The 21,727-nt window shown below is 47.2% G+C and overlaps 1 protein-coding gene across 13 annotated transcripts in view; it reads left to right on the top strand.

Annotated features, from left to right (window-relative positions):
* p120ctn (adherens junction protein p120) overlaps window positions 1-21,727 on the top strand; it is a 166,011-nt gene that overhangs the window by 114,461 nt on the left and 29,823 nt on the right. For all 13 annotated transcript variants that reach the window (XM_075875507.1, XM_075875504.1, XM_075875495.1 and 10 more), the window contains 8 exons: window positions 2,286-2,639; window positions 3,667-3,951; window positions 7,870-8,014; window positions 13,182-13,302; window positions 14,133-14,249; window positions 16,098-16,258; window positions 20,005-20,249; window positions 21,175-21,440. In XM_075875507.1, the coding sequence (XP_075731622.1) occupies window positions 2,286-2,639; window positions 3,667-3,951; window positions 7,870-8,014; window positions 13,182-13,302; window positions 14,133-14,249; window positions 16,098-16,258; window positions 20,005-20,249; window positions 21,175-21,440 (1,694 nt within the window). The remainder of the gene's footprint in view (window positions 1-2,285; window positions 2,640-3,666; window positions 3,952-7,869; window positions 8,015-13,181; window positions 13,303-14,132; window positions 14,250-16,097; window positions 16,259-20,004; window positions 20,250-21,174; window positions 21,441-21,727) is intronic.

Below are 21,727 nucleotides of genomic sequence, written 5' to 3'. Positions count from 1 at the left end.
AGAGCTTGGCTAGAGGGGAGAATGCAAGAGAAGGGAAACGAAAGAAAGGCCTAATGAAATTGAAAACGGGAACAAAGATTTTCTGTGCATCATAATCAAATGACATAGAAACGACATATGCAACACTGGCACTCCCATCAGAGAAGGCAGATGCGTTGTCATCGCTGTAACACGATGGCACCTGAGCGCATGTTGTGGTCAGTCTGCGTTGTTTGGCATAGGGCCTGTGCGCATCATATCTGTTCTCAGTGAAGTTCAAGCAAATTGTAATGCGCCATTTTCATAATGAAAGTGCACGACAAAAGAAAATCATTTTGCACACTAAATATACAGTCGACTCCCGATAATTTGAAGTCGCTTAATTGGAATTATCGGTTAATTGGAAGTGGAGTGGGGGTCCCGTCAGTTTTGCATGCAGTTCAACAGGAAGAAATTCTCGGTAATAGGAAGCTAGAGGTCTGAAATTTCGGTTAATTCGAATTTATTTTCAATCGAATTCCCGGAGGAAATCGTAATGTTTGTTAAATTTCCTATTTTCGAAGTGCTGAACAACAATGCGTGTGCGACCGGCACCCAAGGGCATCGCAGTTGACCACAGCGCCGCAGCTCAAAGCATCAGCTGATGGCATCGCAGTTGCATGCAGCGCCCCAGATCACGAAGCGGCTGCTCCGGCGGTTCCGGTTCCGGGCCTCATTGTTGATCTCGTTACGGTCGTGTGCGGACTCAGCATTTCTACGTGCGACGAAGCTCCACGTGCATTTACTATGGCAACTCGCAGGCCTGATCAGACGCTTGACTTGGCGTCTTGTACAGTGCGGGAAGAAGACACAAGTGAACTTGACATTGATGGTCTCCTGCCAGCTCTCGGCGATGTCCCTTTCGAGGAGTACATTGCCACTGACAGTTCGGTAGAAACGTGCGGTGCACTGTCGGACGCTGAGATTGTGGAGATGGTTCGGCCTAGCGAGCCTAGTCACGAAACTGAGGTTGACGACGCCGACGCCGCAAGTGAGCCACTACCGTGGGCTGCTGATGCAGCCGCAGGCCTTGCCCTCGCGCAGCGGTTTTTCACTGCTGAGAGCATCGCCGAGGAAACACTCGGGCACATATACAGCCTGCAGGACTTGCTTTCTGCTGCAAGATTCAGCAAACGGAAGCAAACGGCAATCACACATTTTTTCTCATAAACTGCTTTGAAATAAATGTATTTTTCGTTCATTGTGGTTAATTGGAATTTCACTTAATTCGAAGTTTTTCGCGGTCCCCGTGAACTTCGTATTAACGAGAGTCGACTGTAGCTGCATTGTGTCTTTTCTGTGTGCCCAAGGCTTCTGATCATGAGTACCATATACAGAGATCTTCAGATCTGTGTACATGTACTCGATTTCATGGGCTCGTAATAAATATGCTCATGAATAAATTGCTACCACATTTTAACAATAAAACTGTAGCATAACCCTATGCTGTCAGTTAGAAAATTTTTTTCAAAGAATGCAAAATATATTCTTCTGACTGTTCACCTTCTGAGAGGCTGCTTTAATGGCCTTGCTATCACTTTTGGATACGCCTTGATCGCATACCGTTACCTTGACAAAGCCAATATATGCCAAATTGCGTATGGAAGTCTGCAAGCTTTTCTTTGAGGTTCGGATATTTTTTTTTTTAATTTTCAGCCCACGGTAACTTTTCCTCAGTGACATGCAGCTGAACCTCTTCGTTTACGCCATTCACGATCAAAAGCCTAGACTCACACAAAAAAAAGACCAACGCAGCTATATTTAGTGTGCGAGATGACCTTCCTTTCTGGTGCACTTTCATAATAAAAATGGCGCATCACAAATTGCTGCATTTAGGTGGGAACAAATATGGACTTGCACAGGCCCTATGCAAAATGATGCAAACTGATCACAACATGTGTTCAGGAGCCATTGAGTGACAGCGATAACAATGCATCTGACTGCTGTGATGGGATTGCTAATGCTACATATACGGTTTCTGTTTCATGTGATTATGTTGTGCAGACTATCTTTGTTCCCATTTTCACTTTCAATTGTTTTGTTTCTTTTCCTCTTCCCTTGTATTTTTCCCTCTAGCCAAGCTCTTGTGTTCTTCTTTTCCCTTCTGTACTTCTGTTGGGGAACTAAAGAACGTGAGGAGACCTGGGATTGCAGTTATAATTTGTTATGGGAATCTCAAAAAATGACAAGTTATTTATCCAAGAAATGGTTGTGGCTTTGCCCTCTAGTTAGGAGAAGAACTGACACACTACCTCCCTGCATCGCAGGCGAGCCTCCTAGTCCAGCCAGTCAGGTGGCACCCCCGCACGGCGCCTACCCCCAGGATTATGCCACGTACGGCTCTTACCTACGCGACTACGACTACGGCGGCTACCCCGGACAAGCGCCGACGCCTCCTTCGGTCACGTCGGAGTCACCCCTGCCGCCCTCGCACATGGCCATGCCCCAGGCCGCGTCGTCTCGGAGCATGATGTCGCCTCTCATGGTGGCCCCCGACGGTTACAGCCACGGGCATTCGGGTTACGACGAGCTCGACCCTCAACCTCCGAGGGGCGGTGTGGAATATGCACCAGACTGCTACAGGAGTACACCTTCGCCGGCTCCTCATCCGGATCGCTACGGTGGGAAGCATGCCATTTTTTGGAGAAGAAATAGGCCGACGTATCTTGTAACAACTGCTTAACACAGAAGCGCTACAACACAGTGATACGTGAAAAATATTGGAGATTTACGGTGCTAACCAGAGATGAGTTGAACGTAAGAGGCTGCTACTGGAGGCTGTATCATCACATTGTCGTGTATGTAAATGCATGCCAAAATTTGATTATTTTGCAGTCCCGCAGGGCGCGGGTTCGAATCCCGGCTGCGGCGGCTGCATTTCCGATGGAGGCGGAAATGTTGTAGGCCCGTGTGCTCAGATTTGGGCGCACGTTAAAGAACCCCAGGTGGTCTAAATTTCCGGAGCCCTCCACTACGGCGTCTCTCATAATCATATAGTGGTTTTGGGACGTTAAACCCCACATATCAATCAATCAATCATTTTGCAGTTCTATATTGGCACAAAATATAAGAAATGTGTCTAATAGTTAAGGACTGGCATATCAATAACATTGTGGCAAGACATGCATAATCTAGCCTTTGATTAACTTGTGTGAAGAAGAACTGAACTACATCAGGCTGTGAATTCTCACGTTCCCTCCCCTATGTGTGCTGGATTGATAGGTATGGCCTCTTGTTGGTGCCTGCACAGGTGCTTACTTTTGTTCAGTAGCTAGTCGGCTTTTGTGTTGTCCAGATTTCTGTCTTGTGGCCGTGGTTGCATGGCCTGTCCATTAACATGAGAAAGTACCTTGTAGTGTTTACGGTGAAATTTATCTACAGTAGACAGGAGAGGAGGAAAAGCTTGTGTGTAATGTTACATATTGTTGCTTTATGCTGAAGAAATGGGAGGACTTCATGCAGCAGCAGTCGCATATCAGGCTGTTTAATGAACCATGATGAAGTGGCACTGTTGGTTAATTTATTCTCCTTTTTCGGGTGAAAACACACCGGTGACACCCGCACTGCCTTTCTTGTTATGCCTTCGCCCTGTAGTCGAAATTCTTTTGCTAGCTGTGTTGATCATTACAATAACCCACCTTTTTGCAGGCACTTACGGCTACTTAGGAGCCCCCGGTGCAAGTTCCCCTGGCTATAGCCCTGGCTACGAGGGCGCACCCCCGCCGCAGGGGTACCTCGACCGCCGGCCTAGCTATGATGAACACCAGGCGGGACCACCGGGGGGCACGAGGGGCCCCTATGGGGCAGCTCCCCCTCGAGCCCTCTTTGAGGAAGAAGAGGAAGAGGCCAGCCCCGCACCCCCGCCCCTGGAGGGGCAGCTTCCCCCCAGGCCGCCTTACGTGGGACCTCCGCTTGATGGATCAGACCCCAGAGGTATGCATTTTCTTTCACAAGTGGGGCTCTGTAAGATGATACACTCAAACCTCCTTATAACAAAGTGTCATCTTACTCGAAAATAAGTTTGTTATATTCGGAAATTCATTATAAAGGTGCAAGCGTTGAACCTGACACTATATCCAAGCTTGTGCATATAGTCGACGACCAATTTCGAGGCGAACTCTCAAGGGACCGCAAAAATGTCCGGAAAATTCAGCAGTCCGAAAAAGGGATTGTGCTCCCAAAACGCTCAATTCATTGATTACTATTGAGATGGAGGGCGGAAAAACTGATTGATTGTATTCGGGACCATGCTTCGTATCTGTGCAAGCACGTCTGCTCGCATTTCGGCTGGAGTTGCCATGTCGCTGTAAGCTGACGAAAGGGCTGCGATTGCTTGCGTCAGCTCAGCTTGAGTCGGCTGAGCTGTGTCAGGTAAGCCGTTGTTGTTGTCGTCATCATCGCTCTCCGACTCTGCAAGCACTTGACGAATGATCTCCTCATCTGAGAAGCCAGCACACAGTTTCAACTCGTTGTCCGCACACACAAACTCAGAAAATGAAACATCTGGGGGAATCTCGACGCCCGCAGTGCGAAAGTCGTCGATGAGCTCCTCACTTCCCGACACCTGATCGACGACGCTGTCCTCGTTCAATGCGGCCGACTCGCCATTCAACACAAATCCCGCGTGGCAGAAACAGTTGCACAGCATTGTCGATACCAAGTGCTCTAAGCAACTCGACTGAGTACGCTTTTCCGCTGTCGAGGCTCACCACCACACGCGAAAGCAAGCGCGACTGATAGTTCACTTTGAGAGTGCATATGACGCCCTGGTCCATCGGTTGTAGGAAACTTGTCGTGTTTGGGGGCGAGAACACAATGGGCACAGCTCTCAAGTTGTTAATGTGCCCGTGTGCAGCGCAGTTCACCACTTGTGGAACAAATGGCACTCGCACAGGCCAACAGTCTGTTGAAGCGGTCCGATCTGTTCAACTGTCACAGCAGAGAAGAAAGAAAAATTGTTTGGCAGCAACGCTGATACGGAAATAGTCTCCATTCAGCTGTTCGAGCATTCGACGTAGCCACCTTAGCGTAGGCAAGCGGAGGTATCGGCCGTGCACAAGGCCAACACCGGTTTGAGGCTATTGAAGAAAAACGTAAACAAACAATAATGGTAGTCTGGTCGACTGGTGCTTGGAAAAGTCGAAACATGAAACGGCCCGTTCTTAAGTGTCCGAAATTTTAAGCTGCGAAATATATTGAATGTATACAGTATGTCCTGGTGCTGGATAAAAGTCCGAATTATCAAGCTTGTCCGAAAAATTGGGCATCCGAACTATTGGTTGTTGACTGTATTCGAATGCTTCAAATATTCGAACGAATAATAGGGTATTCGAATTTGCTTCGACTCGAATTTAAATAATTGAAAATTTCAAAGTATAACGAACCAATGGAGATGTACAGTCGACGACCGATATTTCAAATGCCAAGTTTTTTCAGACATGCTCGATAACTTGGACTTTTATCCAGCACCAGGACATAAGCTATAAATTTATTATATTTCTGCTCAGAACTTCGGACACTTCTGAGTGTCAGCTGAGCTGACTACCACCATTTTTCCCTGCCTCCCTCTTGTTTGTTTATGTTTTCCTTCCATAGCCTTGAACCAGTGCTGGCCTTGCACGCGGCCGATATCTCCGCTTGCCTCCGCTAAGGTGGCTACCTCGAAGGCCTCGAACTGCTAGAGTGAGGCTATTTCCGCATCAGCGTAGCTGCCAAACAATTTTACTTTCTTCTCCGCTGTGACATTTGAACAGATTGGACCACCTTGACGCACTGTTTGCCTGTGCGTGTGCCATTTGTTCTACCAAAGTCACGAATATCCACGCTATAGGTGAAACAACCTTTTTCATAAGCTACTTTAGCGCAAAACATGTTCAGCATGCACTCTCGCGTGTCTGAGAGTCAAGGCAGGCGATACATTCAAATTTTTGAAAATCGAGAGACCCACGTTGCCACTAAAATAAACTATGAAAAAAAGAACTATGAAAAGAAAGCGCCATACATCGTGGAAATTTGCCGATTACGTTTCAGGCCACATAGATTATTTCTGCGCTGAGCAGTGTACCGATCGATTTCACAGGCTCGCACCCCATATTCAAGACATTGCAATCGAATCACAAACCACCAAATGTTGCATGGGCCACCCAAGCCCTCTTTCCTTCAAGGAGAGCCACCAAAAAGAGTTACGTTGATTCCTTACAAAACTACAACATGATTGATTGCCCGCGATCGCCGCCGAAAAGCGCGAGCAGTGATTAGGCCTAGCCTACAATTCGACATGCTGTCATGGGAAGTTTGTACAAAACAACATGAAGATTTGGCGTCGAAAGGTTGCTCTATAGCACCGATTGAAGAGCAGCGCGCGTCATATGATGTTAAGGTTTGGCGCAAGGAAATCAACGGCAACAAAAGTCGGCCGAGCTTGTGCAAGCCCGCGAAGTGCCAGCAAAGGCGAAAGCTTGCGTCGGCAAGTCGAAAAGCTTTTGATATTGCAGGCGAGGTAGCAAACGCAATAACGACAACACTTTTTTTCTGACTGCACTATTGAGGACAATTGGATCCTGCGTTCCATACAGAGCGCGCGTGGCCAGAGCAGCCGGAGCTACGCCCACAAGTCGGTGCAAAAATTACTCCGACTCTCAGGCAACCTCCCTTCTTCTCGGTGAGCCCATGGAGGTGGCGCAGCGCTGCCGCGGTTATTTTTTTTCCCCTCGCTTCAGTTAACGTAAGAGGGCGTCGAATTGCAGCCGCGCATATACGGTATATAACTACTGATCGCGGCCAAGTTTGGGATGCGCCTGTTATGCGAGTAAATAGAGTGAATACAGTAACAAACCTGCAATCACATCTACCCTAAAGTTTGGCAAGGTCATCAATTTTTGGACGCGATATTGCAATGGAAGTTGTGCTAACACATGTCATTCAACTTTAGTTACACTTTGTAGTTTTGTGCTTTAACCGAACTCTAGTCTTCGCCATCACTCCCTACTTATGCAAAGTCTGCCTCGGTGGTGTAGTGGTTACGGTACTCGGCTTCCGACCCAAAGGTCGCGGGTTCGATCCCGGCCACAGCGGTCCCATTTCGATGGAGGTGACGCAGTAGAGGCCTGTGTACTGTGCGATATCAATGCACATTAAAGAATACCTGATGGCCGAAATTTTCGGAGCTCTTCTTTACAGTGTCTCTCATAATCATATAGGGGTTTTCGGATGTAAAACGGTGATTATTATTATTATCTTCATTCACACAAACCCTTGTTACTCTGCAGGTTAAAATTTCTATTCTTGCTTAAAAATAACAAACTTTCACTTAAACCCGAGGAATTCCTTCAGCCACTCACTTCCCGACAAACACGGCATAGACACCTCGAATCTCTGACTCCGTACAGCGCTCGAACTAATATTTTTAAGTTTTCCTTTTTTCCGCATACTATTACAGATTGGAATAAACTAACTGAATCGGCTGTGACCAATATTCACTCCTTTGAATATTTGGAATTCTGATTGCTTTGTTTTGCAACTTCGATGTACTCTTGTGTATGTGTACAATATATTTCCAACAGTGTACCACGTGTCTTGTGGACTTTTGTAACTTTGATGCATTCCTGTATTTGTTCAAACTATTTTAATCAGTGTATCATTTGTATTGTGCCTAAATTTTGTTTTCTCGTGATGCCCCTCCTGCTTGGGCCCTTCAATGGGCTTGCAGTATGTCTTAAATAAATAAAATAAATAATAAAACCCAGCACTATGCATAATGCCCCTGTCACCTTCTTGAGAGAAGCAAACACGTGGCAGTGCGTGTCTGGTTTCTGTTAGACTTGTTGCTGAATGTCTTGCTGTACTTTTCAGGTGGTGGGGATGTGCGGTGGCGAGACCCCGACCTGCACGAGGTGATTGAGTTCCTGGGCCACCCCAACAGCGTGGTTCGCGCCAATGCGGCTGCCTACCTGCAGCACCTGTGTTACATGGACAATGGCATGAAGCAAAAGACGAGGTGGGCGCACCTGTGCTGCCTGCGAAGGCTAAAGTTACTCAAGAGGGTAGTTCTTTGAGTGAGTTAGTGGGTAATTTAGAGGCTTACAGCGCTTAGAAAGCAATACTAATATGTGCAGTGTGTGTTGTGTACACGATCCTTGGATCGTGCAGGAAGCAATGTGTTGGTCAAACCAGCAGCAGCAGGTGCATAAATGATCGTTTGCACGATTATAATAATGTTCCTTAGATAAACAGCAGGTACTTAACCCTTCCCTGTAACACAGCTGACTTTACAAATTGTAAATTCTTTTTCATAAGTGCCAGGTGGTGAGATGGAACGGTCTTTAGCTAACGTGTGTAATAATCGAGGCTACTGAGATTACCCGTTGAAGTATACTGTTGGCAGTTTTATCATCTGCGGAGTCAGTCTCGATGTACACGTCCGTTTCAGTGGAGAGCATTCAGTTATTCAAGCGACCGGTGGGCCTTGACGTTGTCGTGCTCTTTGACACACCAAACCCGCTCAGCACAATCCGAGCATAAGAAAAAAAAAGAAAGCGGGCAAAATATATACAGTAACAGTAACACTCAAACACAAACACTTAATATACAAAACAAACTTGACAGGTCTGCTCTTGCATATGAAGGTGTGCTAGATGACTCGTAATGATGCATTCTTGAATGTTACCTATCTTCACAGGTGCGTTAGATGAGCAACCTCATTAAGGGGGGGCGCGGCAAGTAAAGTGCCGATTTTGGTCAAAATATGCGATTTTCTGATTTATTTTTTTTCGTAATCTTCAGACCTTCAACTTCCTTGTTCTAAAATATTACAGCGAAACGTGCGCTACAAATCCCGCAAATAGTGTTTTTGCCGAGGCTAGTCGCCGAAAAGTGCGAAAAAAAAAGCCCCTGAAACGGTGTTGTTCACGCCGCACAAACGCGCCAAGTTGTTGACCGTGGGCCGCCATTTTGGTAGCTTTGGAAAGAGGAGAAAGCCGGCTTCCCGATGGTCGCGGTCTCGTATTTCGCCGAGTGAAAATAAAAGCGCGAGGAGCAAGTAAAAAAACGAAAACGAAGAACGGCAATTGGCTGCGCGGGTCACGTGGTAGCAGACGCGACCTCTTACTGGTCAAAGCTGCGCCGCGCACCTTGGCAACCTTGGAAGCGCGAGCGCATCTGCGGCCGCCGAGTCGAGAATCATCCGGCGTGCGCTTCGTTTTTTGCCAGTTGGCTGTTTTTGTGATAGTTCGCGTGCTTTTTTTACCAAGCTTTGTTTACATCGGTGGTCTCTTCTGAGTGCTTGCTCATACTGCGGTGCTATGTTGTCGCAAAAAAAGTTCCGGAGCGTCCACAAGTACGGCAAGCGTCGGAAAGCTTGGAACAAAGGGCAGACGACTGCGGCTGCCGTCCCAGTCGCAGTTCCGGACGGAGCATGCTCTTCAAGCGTCACGGAGCCTCTACTCAGACCCTTCGCTGATTGTTGTGAGGCCGAGAGTGTGGAAGGTGCCACATCGTCGTATGTCAGACCGCCGGATGCCGTCGACCGTGATGGACGCTCTCGCGAACCCGATTGCGGTGGCACCGCGTCGGCAGCCGTTGCAACTCCGGGCGTGCGCGCGTCGAACATTCTATCGCGAGTTTCGGCCCAGATTCCGAGCAGTGAAGAAATCGCGCAGCGGGCGCAGACAAGGCGGGATGTTTTGGATGCCGTAGCATCGAAATCCGCTTCAAAGCGGAAGCTCGAGCTTCTGAACGAAGGCTGCGACGAAAATGACGGCGGTAAGGACTCCACATTATTCATTGTAAATAAGAAGATGCTGAACGGTCTGCTTTCGTCAGTAAAGTGCAACAAGTGCGACGAAGGGTCGATACGCCTCGAGACTACGCACTGCCTTGGACTCGCGGCGAGGATGGAACTTTTTTGTGACAATTGTGGCATAGTGAACAGTGCGTGGTCGTCCCCGAGGTGCTCCGGGCAACAAAAAACGAACCCCTTTGAGGTAAACGTGCGTGCTTTGAGGGCTGTGCAGTCAGTTGGCAGAAAACAATCTGCCATAAATGACATTTTTTCTGCGATGGACATTTCGCATCGAGCACTGCACCACAAGTCCTACCAGAGACTGCAAAGGAAGTACAGCCACCCTGCCACCACATCAGCTGCCACCCGCATTGAAGCAGAAAGTGCACAGAAGGTGCATGACATTTACAAGGACCTAGGAGGAGTGCCAGGCAACATTGACGTCATTTACGACGGCACGTGGATGACGAGGGGGCACAGAAGTCATATTGGCGTGGGCTGTGTAATCGAGCTGTACACAGGCTTGGTCTTGGACCACTGTGTCCTGTCCAACTACTGCCAAGGCTGTGCTGTTGGTCCCAAGCCTGGTGACGACAACTATGAGGAGTGGCTTGAGAAACACAAGCCACAGTGCCAAAAGAACACCGATGCTAATGCAGGCCAAATGGAAGTAGAAGCAGCGAGGATCATGTTTGAAAGATCGTTTACCAAGTACAAGCTTCGATACATCAATGTGCTCTGCGACGGTGACAGCCGTACGTACCTTGCCCTCACGCAAGACAAGGTGTATGGCTACATGTTGATTAAGAAACAGGAGTGTGTGAACCATGTGAAAAAAAGAATGGGCACTTCCTTGCGCAACCTTCTTGATGAGCACAAATCCAAAGGCCGAGGACTGAGCATGGGTGGCAAAGGCCGGCTGACGCAGGGCCTTATAAAGAAGTTGACGAATTATTATGGCTGGGCCATTAAGAGCCACCCCAACGATGTTCCTGGCATGGAGAGGGCCATCATGGCCACTTATTACCATGTAACATCCACAGACCAGGATCCACACCACGACCTGTGGCCAAGTGGGACTGACTCCTGGTGCCCACACAATCAGGCATTGGCCAAGGGAGAGCCGCTGCCGCCTCACAAACATAAACTGCCCCCTCACGTGCGAGTGGCACTGCTGCCAATCTACAAGCGCCTCTCGAACAAAGAGCTCCTTGAAAGGTGTGCGCAGGGAAAAACCCAGAACGCTGTGGAGAGTATGAACAGCCTCATTTGGTCACTCCAGTCCAAGAGCCAGTTCGCCTCCCTTCGAAGTGTGGAAAGTGCAGTTGCAGATGCAGTCTGCCGTTTCAATGGTGGCTGCAAGAGTGCGCTGCAAGAGATCACTGCTCAACTGGGCTTCAATCCAGGAGACTGCTCTTTGCGGCGAGCAGCCGAAAAGGATGCCAAAAGGGTGAAGAGGGCTCAAAAGACGCATTGTTCCACGACAAAGAAGCGCAAAACTGGGTTGCGCTCTACAGAGGCCAAGGCCACAGCATCTCAGGATTACTGCCCAGGAGGATTCTGAGTGTTTTAGGCATGTTGTGAACTTCCAAACAAGAGTGAACTTTCAAAGTCAGTTTTCTCAACTCTTGATTTTCGCCTATGTGCCTTCGCTAGAACATCTGTCATTTTTTAACAAAGACTGATAGAGTCGTTCCGTTTTTTGCACTAGGCTCAGGAGGCCTTTAGCAGTGCAATAAAGCTTTATCTCTCTTCTTACTCATCATTTAAAATTTTTAGAACACATTTTATAATTACTGCAATGTGTGCGCAAAACAACATCCATGTTTTGGAAATTTATTTATGGTTACAAGAACTAGAAAAATCAACTAATAGCTTCTTTGCACAAGTTGATGCTTTGGGAACATAATAATATGAAAAAATAATTTCATTTAGCAATAATTATCTCTTTAAGTGCGAAGAGCATTAATTAGTATAATTATGCTTGTAACTCAAAAAGTACAAGAGGTATTTGAAAACGGTTTTCATATTTGGAATCCTCACAATCATCCACATACACACACCAAATTTCATCACAAACAGTACATTAATAAAAAAATTAGTTTTACTTGCCACGTCCCCCCTTAAACTTGATTTGTGAGCTAACGAATTAAAGTTCATGCACGGCCTCCGAGATGTGCACCCAAAACCCGATTTCTGTAACCCGTGCTGGTTGTTTTGAAGCACATTGATTCCGTCACTTTCATTTTACAGCGAAAGCTGTTATGGATTGCAAGAGTTGTGTGTGCCGTAGTTTTCCGCCGCCCCCCATTGTCCGTACTCACTATCGCATGAAATAAGAAAAAAATAACAACAAAAAACAAGTATATGAAGAACACCAAGAACACAGAGGAATTCGAACCTGGGTCCCCTGCTTGCCAGCCGAGTATCCTACCTCAGAGCCACGCCGGTTCTTGAAACTCTGTTGCAACCTGGCCTTAGGCCGGCTTTTTGTCGGGAAAGGAATCGTGTTATGAGTAATAGAGCATTATAGAACTGCAAAGCAACAACCAGGCGTCACACAATGCAAATTTCATAAGGAGTGGGTCGTCTGCCCCAGCTCATCACAAACGCTTCAGGCACAGTTCTCTATCGTCATCAGCCATAGCATCAAGAAAATGTGCATAATTCTTTACAACTGTGTAGTGGGTACCACACCACTTTGAAGAATGGCGAAAGATAGCATAATTGCCTCCCCACTACGCAAAAATTATGATTTATAGAGTAGTGGGTACCCAGCAAGCGTGCTTGTAGCAGTTAACCAAAGAGCGTTACTAGAAGAGGATCTGAAAAGCTGCTCTTCCAGCTTTTGCTGTGACTGTGCTGCGCATTCCGCGCAGGCCTGGCAGTTTTTTGTCAAAAGTAATGAGAGCTTCAGCTTCACAATGTCAAGAAAAGTGGAAATGGAGAGGGGGGGGGGGGGGGCACTGCTTCCGAGCTCTAGTCAATTTGTAGTGGCTGATAGAGGGAGTCTGCTAGGTGGGCTCATCGAGAGTAGCTTTCTTGTTGCATTGACTGAAAAATAACTTTATAATTTGTGCCATGTGCATGACCAATACGTTTTTTAGGCTGATAGCAGTTATTTCTTGGGATGTGCATTGGCACTGTCATTTCTTCTTTTCTTTTGTTTTTCATAATGTTACATCTTTTTTATATTCTGTTGCATTTCCACTGTAAATTTCACTTGTAAGTTGGTCTATTCTCATCATTCTTATTTTGTCCATGTTTTTCCAGTGCCGTAAAGCCTCTAAGTAAAGCGTAGGCTTCCTTTAGGAAACCAGAGTTTTTGCCATGTGCCGCGATGCAAGCAAAATGGAACCTGAAATAAGTTCTGTGGGTATTGCAGAGCTCTGGGGGGCATCCCACTCTTGATAGAGCTTCTGAATCAAGATTTCCCGGAGATTCAGAGGAATGCCTGTGGTGCCCTCAGGAACCTCTCCTATGGCCGGCAAAACGATGAAAACAAGGTAAGCCTTGGCCAATCTGTTAAGAAAAAAAATATCCTGGTTTGTGCTTTGTGTCAGGGCTACGGCTTTCATTCCTTCTAGGCACTTGGACATAGTCAAGATTTTTCCACCATTTTATTGTGGTAGGCACGTTGCCGCAAGGTATAGTTGTTACCGAAAATGTAGTTATAATTTTATTATGGTAGATTCACTTCAATAAATAAAAAAAAAAACATTGCTAAGTGTGTAGTATAACCAAGCAAGGGTGCTTGAAGCCACCATTTTCTATCGTGTCAAGTGACATAAATGCTTATTTTGTAAATATGTTTACATTCCAAACATAACTTCATGTATTGTTTTCTAGTAACATGTCTAGATGGAGCTGCCTCGTCACATGACCTTTTTTTTTTCTGTGGCTACTTCGCATAAGTCGAGCTTCCAGTAATAATAAAAAACATTTTACGCATCTTATCTGGTAGTCTACTGTGTTATACTCAAATGACTGCATTGTGCTGGTGCCTTTAAGGTTTCTTATGTCCAATAGCAAACTTAGTTCTCTTGATTACAATATCTGTAAGCTTTCAGTGGAATCTGGTAATATAACCGTTCATTTTTGTTGCATTCGCGGCCCAGTTTCTCGGAATAATTTCCTTTGAATAGGCAGTTGAGAGAGTTGGTTTTGACTCGTGACGTGATAGTGCGCGAATGAAAGATGTTCCATGTTATCGTCGTTTTTGCACCTTTTCACATTATCAATGATTTCATGACTGATCTGTTCTATGTGGTCACTGATTTGTGAACGTCTGTTTCGTCCACTGACAATATATGTAACTTTCTCTTTCGTGATTAAGCGAGCCATTCGGAATGCGGGTGGCATACCGGCGCTTGTGCGTCTACTGCGAAAAACGCCTGACAACGAAATACGTGAGCTGGTGACCGGGGTCTTGTGGAACCTCTCTTCATGCGAGGTAAGGTCACTGTCATGCAGGTTTAAGTTTTCCTAACTTTGAAGGTCACATACTATATTTACTGGAATCTAGGCTGACCCCGATTCTAAACCGAACCCCAAAAGTGCGAACACCAGGAGAAAAAAAAAAGAACTTCCCTCGAATGTAGGCTGAACGGAACAGCAAAGACAGCATTCACAAAAAGAAAACATTTATGGAACATGAAGATGAAACAAAGCAGTCGGTTCAGGGTGCAAATAGCTCGAGAAAGATACAGCCGCAAGTCCTGCTGCGTATGCTTCTTTGTCTTCGTTTCTTGGCGCCCCTTCTAGATACTGTAAAAACAAGAATATAGAAAGGACCGGAATAGAGGTTGACTGTGCCAGCTTTGAATCTCCGAAAAATTTTTTTTTTCAATTCAAGGTATCGCCCCACACCCTCGCCTTGATAAATATGCGGCACAGCTGGCTACACTGAGGTAATATTTTTTTTTATTGACACACTATTCCTATGTAGTTAACGCCAGAAAGTCACCAAGTGCTGTCACTCAGACTCGTCCGAACATGAACGGACGACATCTGTTTCTCGCTAGTTATGTCCCTGACTGCATCGTTCTTCGTTAAATCTAATGCATTGCTAATGCAGTATTTGCGGAAAGACAGCATCTGTTTCAGGAGAGATTTCCAAGCTGACGACACCCAGCCACAGATGGTCGTGAGCGGTGGACGTTGTAGGTGGCCAGAGGGGGTCTTCGTATTGTCACCCAGCATCCACTCATCGTAGAGCGCGCGCATCATCTTTGAAGGGTTCATTGTGCGCTACGTCCAGTCGCTGGAGGATCGATGTTAGTCCCCCAGGGATCACAACAAGGTTCCTCTTGCCATCGCACAGAGCTCCCTCTAAATCGGCCAGCCCCACCGCGATAGTCTAGTGACTAAGGTACTCGGCTGCTGACCCGCAGGTCGCGGGATCGAATCCTGGCTGCAGCGGCTTCATTTCCAATGGAGGCGGAAATGTTGTAGGCCCGTGTGCTCAGATTTGGGTGCACGTCAAAGAACCCCAGGTGGTCGAAATTTCCGGAGTCCTCCACTACGGCGTCTCTCATAATCATATCGTGGTTTTGGGACGTTAAACCCCTCAAATCAATCAATCAATCAATCATCAACCCATTTACATCGGCCGTGAGGTGGCCTCGAAACGAGTCGAGCACAAGCATGCTCCTTTTTTTTTGCTAGGTTCCTATATATCTATTTTCGAACAAACTAAAGCTAACGCTCTGTTTGTAACTTCTCTTACTCACGTTTCACTGACGTCACATGTTAGTGCCTATAGCGGCCCATGGTGCTGCATGTTCGCTAGCGAGCCCAAAAAAATACTGCGATTTCAATTGGGCGTCATTAATTAAAGGCTGAATATCATGCCAAAATATTTTGGAATCGGTATATCCAATCCTCATTGGAGCAGGGAAAATTGCCACTGGGACATTTCATTCTTGTTCTACGATCCCTTTAAATGGAACGATGCCCCTAATGTGTTTGCTTTCGTACGTGTATTTTGCTCTCCTGGTGTTCTCTTTGTCAGTGAAATTTCAGATAAACGGCTCAGATTTTCGTGGTCCCTTCAGGATTTATTTAACAAAAGTCTTCTCTGTATCCGAAGATTATATGTTTCCCACATTCAAAGGGTGCATTAATGTTGATCTCGTCTTCTCATTTGCCATGAGACTGCATAATACGCGGACTCTCACGAACCTAATTTCCTAGTCTGTAGCCAGTCTCCTGACGCAGTTTCTCGGGTATCCCTGCACCATCTTGGCTCGCGTAATGATCTCACGAGCCCTGCGACAAACCGGTTGACCTTTCTATGCAGGAGCTGAAAAGGCCAATCATCGACGATGCCCTCCAAGTGCTGGTGAACCACGTGATCATCCCCTTGTCCGGCTGGGACCGCAACCGTGACAGGGGCGACCACACGAAGCCCCAGGAGATCTACTGGACCATCGTCTTTCGCAATGCCAACGGAGTCTTGAGGTGAGCGTGGCAGCCGACGGCACTTCCGTGCACGCTCACTGCTTGGCGCACATTCTTTGCAGGAAATGCCCTTCAGTGAAGGGGTATTCCTCTGGATCTGCATACAGCCTTGGCTGTTCCTAACGGCGATGCTGTTTAAGCATTAAGAATTCCCGTTAGTCGCAAATAGAAATTAGCATCATGAACAGGCACGTGCCTTCTTTATCCTCTTCTTGGTTGTGTGCTTTTCTCCAAAACTACGTTTTTTTCGGATCGTATGTTATTTTCTGCATTTGTTTTTCGAAAATGTATCGAGGCTCTACTGTATATGTAAGCCTGTTTGATCACTACGCCCGTTAAAAAAGAGCAGGCTTTTTGTGATGGCATGGCTGAACATTTTATTGGGCATTTCCAACCACGTAGTAGACAACACAGACCTCCTTGATTTGGTCAGTTTCAGTGGCATCCTCCTCCACTGTCTCGTTCATGTCATACTTCATGTGAACCTATCTTCATTGTGCAAGACACTTAGGCATACCCTATACTTGAGTATACTTAAGGGGGGATGCTACACCTTCCAAAAACTCTTTTATTTTTGCGAGTACCTCAGTCAAATTTGGGGAGCCTATGTAGATTTTACTGCTGATTTCAAGAATCTAATTATTTTTTTGCTGTGACAATTACTTTTGAAGATATAATGAACTGCGACTTTTTCAATTAAGGCCTAATTAGCTAATTAACTGTAACTTGGATATTGATGTGCAACCTATAGAACCAATTCGGTATGTTCACAGTGTGCAATAAAGTATAAATCATTGTTCTGGGCTGTTTCGAAGCAAAGTTGTGGGATGTTGAATATGACATGAAAAATTTCCCCATCTACACTTGAAACAAAAGATCCATTTAGAGAATTTTCTCCAAAAATTATTACAATAAAACTTACTTTACGACACATCCCCTGCATTTATCTTCGAAACAAAAAAGAAATCGTAATGATAACCCAGATAGAACAAGAGATATTGCTCCGGCATAATGGGAAGCACATGAAAATTGTCGTTTTGAGAAATCGAGAAAAAACGTGGGCACACATTTTTATTGCAGAAGATGCAACAAGACAACCTCAAAACGCACCAGAAGCATAGTCTGAATGCACTCTGTGCTCATGCCTCCTCTTCACTAGCTTCCAGAGTTCCAATGAGGCTGTTCTTTTCTTGTTGGAGACAATGCTGCGACGGTGGTCTTTTTCTCTCGCTCTCCTGGCACCAGTACTTGTCGCATTCATGTCCATTTCACCTAAGATTGCCGTTGCAGAATTCAAATTGCCCGTGTTGAAGCGCAGCACTGCTTCTGCAACAGCTGCTTCAACAGCGAACAGGGACGCATGGTGCTCCTTGGGGGCCAAACTCCAGATTACCGAATGTAGGCTCTCGTTGGAGTTCTGCGTTTTGCCGCGTTCGCACCTCTGAAGCAGGGCTCTTTCCGAAAGCCGGGTATAAACCGGTAGTAATGCCTCTGCCACGTCTTTCGGTAGATTGTAGGCATGCCTGGGGTCGGGCTCACCCTTTGCTTTTGCGGCATTGTGCCGACACCATGAAGTTTCACCAGCTGGGCACAGACTGTGGTCCGAGCATTCATCAGTGGAGGTGACGTGGCGGTATGTGGCCATCACAGCCTTTTGCATCTCGCCCACGTCACCTTCATGCGATTTCAGAGCCCGGCCATAATATGTGCTCAGCCTGGTGATCAGCTCACCTGTGAGCCTGCCTTTCCCACCAAGGCCCCTTTTCCCATCGCACTTTTGTTTCTGCACCAGGTTTCTCAATGCGGTGCCCCTCCGTTTCTGTACATGATTAATACAGTCTTCCTTCTGCACGTCAATGTAACCATACACCTTGGCGTCTTGTATGGCGCAAAATGTCCTAGAGTCTCCATCAGACAGCATAGTTGTGTAGCGCAGGCCATGGCGTTCAAGCGACCTCTGAAATAGAATTAGAGCCGCCTCCACTTCCATTTGCCCCGCTTTGTTGTTCGTATTTTTTTGGCATTTGTGGTTAGCCTTCCATTCTTGATAGCCCTCACTACTATGCTTTGGGCCCACCTCGCAGCCTAGGCAAAAGTTGGAAAGAACGACGTAGTCCAACACGTAGCCACTAAATAATTCGATAACTGTGCCCACGCCGATGTGGGAAGAATGGCCTCGCGTCTTCCACGTGCCGTCGTAGCTAACGGCAATATTGCCCCGGTGGCCGAAGCACAAGTCATCATAAATTGTTCTAACCTTTTCCGCACATTCGCTCATAGCGGACTCAGCCGCTCGCGTTGCAGCGGGTGCCAGCGTGTTCTTCAAATGCCGCTGAAACGTCTTGTGGTGCATACCGCGGTGTGAGATGCCCATTGTTGCGAAAATATCGTTCATTTTCGTTTGGCCGTTGCCGGTAGCCACCATCGCCCTCGAAGCGAGAAGATTTACTTCAAACGGATTGCACGTTTTCGTGCCGTTCGCGCGGGGCGAAGTCCATTCATTCGCGATCTCGCCGCACCTTTCACACTGCACTAGCACTTTCACGGCAAGTCCGTAGCCCCGATCCCCTCTGACGATCGTAGCCGGTCCGTGGCAGGCTTTGCAACACAAGGCACCCATTATCGCGTTTAGGATATCTAGATGCATAAGCAGATAAGGAGCAGCGTGGTCCGAGTCCTGTGCGGTTGCCTCGCTACAACTCGCGGTGAAAAAGTCAATTTTCCGTGCAGTTGCTGGCGCCGATGAAAGCCGGTCGAGCGTCGCTTTCTCCCGGGCATGATTTTCTTCAACTTCGGCGTTTGTCACCACCTTGGCGTCGATTCGTAGTCATCCGGAGTTCGCTTCACCGTCATCGTCGTCGGAGGCAACGCGCTCGGTCGCACCATCGCTGAACGGCCGCGGAGCGTCGACACATCGTTCGTCGGAGTCAACCAAGGGCTCTGATGACTTCCCACGACCTTTGCGTTTCCTGCGACCAAATGCGTGCACGGTCCGATACTTTTTTGCGTTTCCAGGCATGGCGATACGATCAGAAACTTCAGAGTGCTCTGCCAATTTCGAGGCGTCACAGCGGTAACCCTTTCAAAATGGCGTCGGGTCGCGTATGCAGGCGCGAGCCGCGAGCTTCCAGCCAACCGGAAAGCGCCATTTCAGTCACGTGCGCCGTTTAGCCAATGGCAGTGAGCGCGGCTCTTCGTCTTTGAGGCCCCGTTTTTCGAGCCGGGGAAACGCTCAATGTTGCTTACTGAATAAAAAAAAAACAGCTGAAAACGCGTTCTTTCAAACAAGACCAAAATGGCGCCGATCGAACGCGTACTTCCTGCTTATCGTAGAGCCGAAACCTGCGCTATTCGCCCTCAATTTAAAGGGCAGGACGCCCGTTTTCGGTTTTTTAAAGTTGAATAACGATAAAAGTTGATGGTATTCGGCTATGAAATTTTGTAAATAGGTGCGCAATGATGTCGGGAACGCGAAAAGAAGGTCCGCGAAAACTCGATTTTTTGGCTGATTTTCGGTCCCGAAGTGCCGCGTCCCCCCTTAAGGGGTCAGTTATTGCAAGTTATGTTTGAAGAGGTCTGGTAAAGAAAAGCGCTTGACAAAGTTTGAGGTCTTCTTTAACACTATTACCCTACTCGTTCAACATTCCTTTATCTTTCGTTATTCTCTGGCAGCATCTGCAGCCCATACAAGGCAACATTTTGAAATGAATCAATCGCTCTTCGTTCCGCGTGTTTTCTCTCGCCAGAAATGTGAGCTCGGCCGGGGAGTACGCGCGGAGGAAGCTTCGAGAGTGCGAGGGTCTGTGCGACGCTTTACTCCACCTGATGCGGACTGCGGTGCGCAAGAACGACATGGACAACAAGAGCGTGGAGAACTGCGTCTGCACGCTGCGCAACCTCTCGTACCGGCTGCAGGAAGTTGAAGACCCCGAGTACGACAAGCACGCGCCGGCGCCGACGCCATCGCGCGCCACAGGCGCCGCCATCAAAGGTGTGTTCTCAAGTGTGTTTTGTCTGTTTTATATCGGTTCAGCAGATGTCACAGGTAGGAAGAATGTTCACGAGATCGAGAAAGTTTCATTCATGAACTTATAGCACGAAGATGGCTAGAACATCCATGAAGACCCGTCCGCAAGAAAGATTTTCAGTTGACAAAAAACTGATTTCTTCTATTCACTGTCAATATGCAGGTGTGCGTGTAGAGTAATGTCACTGGGTCTGGTAATAAGAATTTATTGATCCTACTGACGCATATTCCTTAGTTATGGATGCACAAAGTCTAATGCGATTCCCCTGCTGCAAAGGCTTCCAGCAGGTCAGCTGCTGTGACCTCGTTCAACAAGGCTGTGACAGCCTGTTGATATGGCGGGAGCGCTGTCAAATGAGCGACATTTCTGGCTTTTCTTGAACGTTAGAAACAAGAGGCGCGCTGTGCTCACATGAGGGCTGACGCAGCTCCGACAGGGCCCCAATGCGAAACCGGCACACTTTTTTCTTTTCCCAAATTTCAAGAGACGCCTGAAAGGTGGCCATTTTGATGGTGTTACTGCCATACGAAGGGCTGTCATAACGTGTTGGAATAATGTCGTGGCAGCTGGCTTTCAGGGTTCCTTTACAGCGGGGAAATTGCGTTGGTATTGGTGTATCGATGCAGAAGGAAATTAGTTTGAAGAATACGTACTGACATTATCCAGACATTCTCTTCACCAGACCTAGCTTCATGACTTAAAGAGAAGATCCGGTATGTATTTCTAGTGCTTGTTTTAAATGGAGCGAACTTGGACATGTTGAGCCGTGTGTTTTACTACTTGTGTCTAACAAAGAAAACAAGCCCTTGAATTTACGCTCCTCTCATTACTATGCGTTTTAAACTTGCTAGGCTGTTCACGTGTGCTCCTCTCATTCTCCTGGTGCAGTGGGCGACAGCTTGGGCTGTTTCGGAGCCAAGAAGAAGAAGGAGGCCCTGGAGAAGCAGAAGAAGGAGTCTTCCGGATCGGCCCTGGCGTCGGCTTCGGCCAGCACGTCTCCGCGGCCGCAGTCGGATCCCCCGTCCGGCATGGAACTCCTCTGGCAGCCAGAGGTTGTGCAGCCATATTTGGCGCTGCTGTCCGAGTGCTCCAATCCGGAGACACTAGAGGCAGCAGCGGGTGCCATTCAGAATCTGGCCGCTTGCTACTGGCAGGTAGGCTTTCGGGATGTGGGGGGGGGGGGGGGGGGAGTTGAAGGCGAGGCGACAGTTCACTACACTCAAAGTTCGATGTAATGAATCTGATTATAACGAAATATTGGTTGTAACGAAGCAAATGAAAAAGAGTTGCAATGGATTCAATGTTTGAAATACAGTGTACTTTCAGTAAACGGGTATGTGTTCAACATAACTGCTGCTTAAACGAAACAGCTGCCTCTAGCCCAACTGCTGTACCTGAATTCAGCACCCCTGCTCATCTCTCAGTAAACGAAACTCCTGAC

This window comes from Rhipicephalus microplus, chromosome 10, assembly GCF_043290135.1.
Source record: "Rhipicephalus microplus isolate Deutch F79 chromosome 10, USDA_Rmic, whole genome shotgun sequence".
In the NCBI taxonomy this organism is placed as follows: Eukaryota; Metazoa; Arthropoda; class Arachnida; order Ixodida; family Ixodidae; genus Rhipicephalus; species Rhipicephalus microplus.
This window is presented reverse-complemented; position numbering and strand designations above follow the sequence as displayed.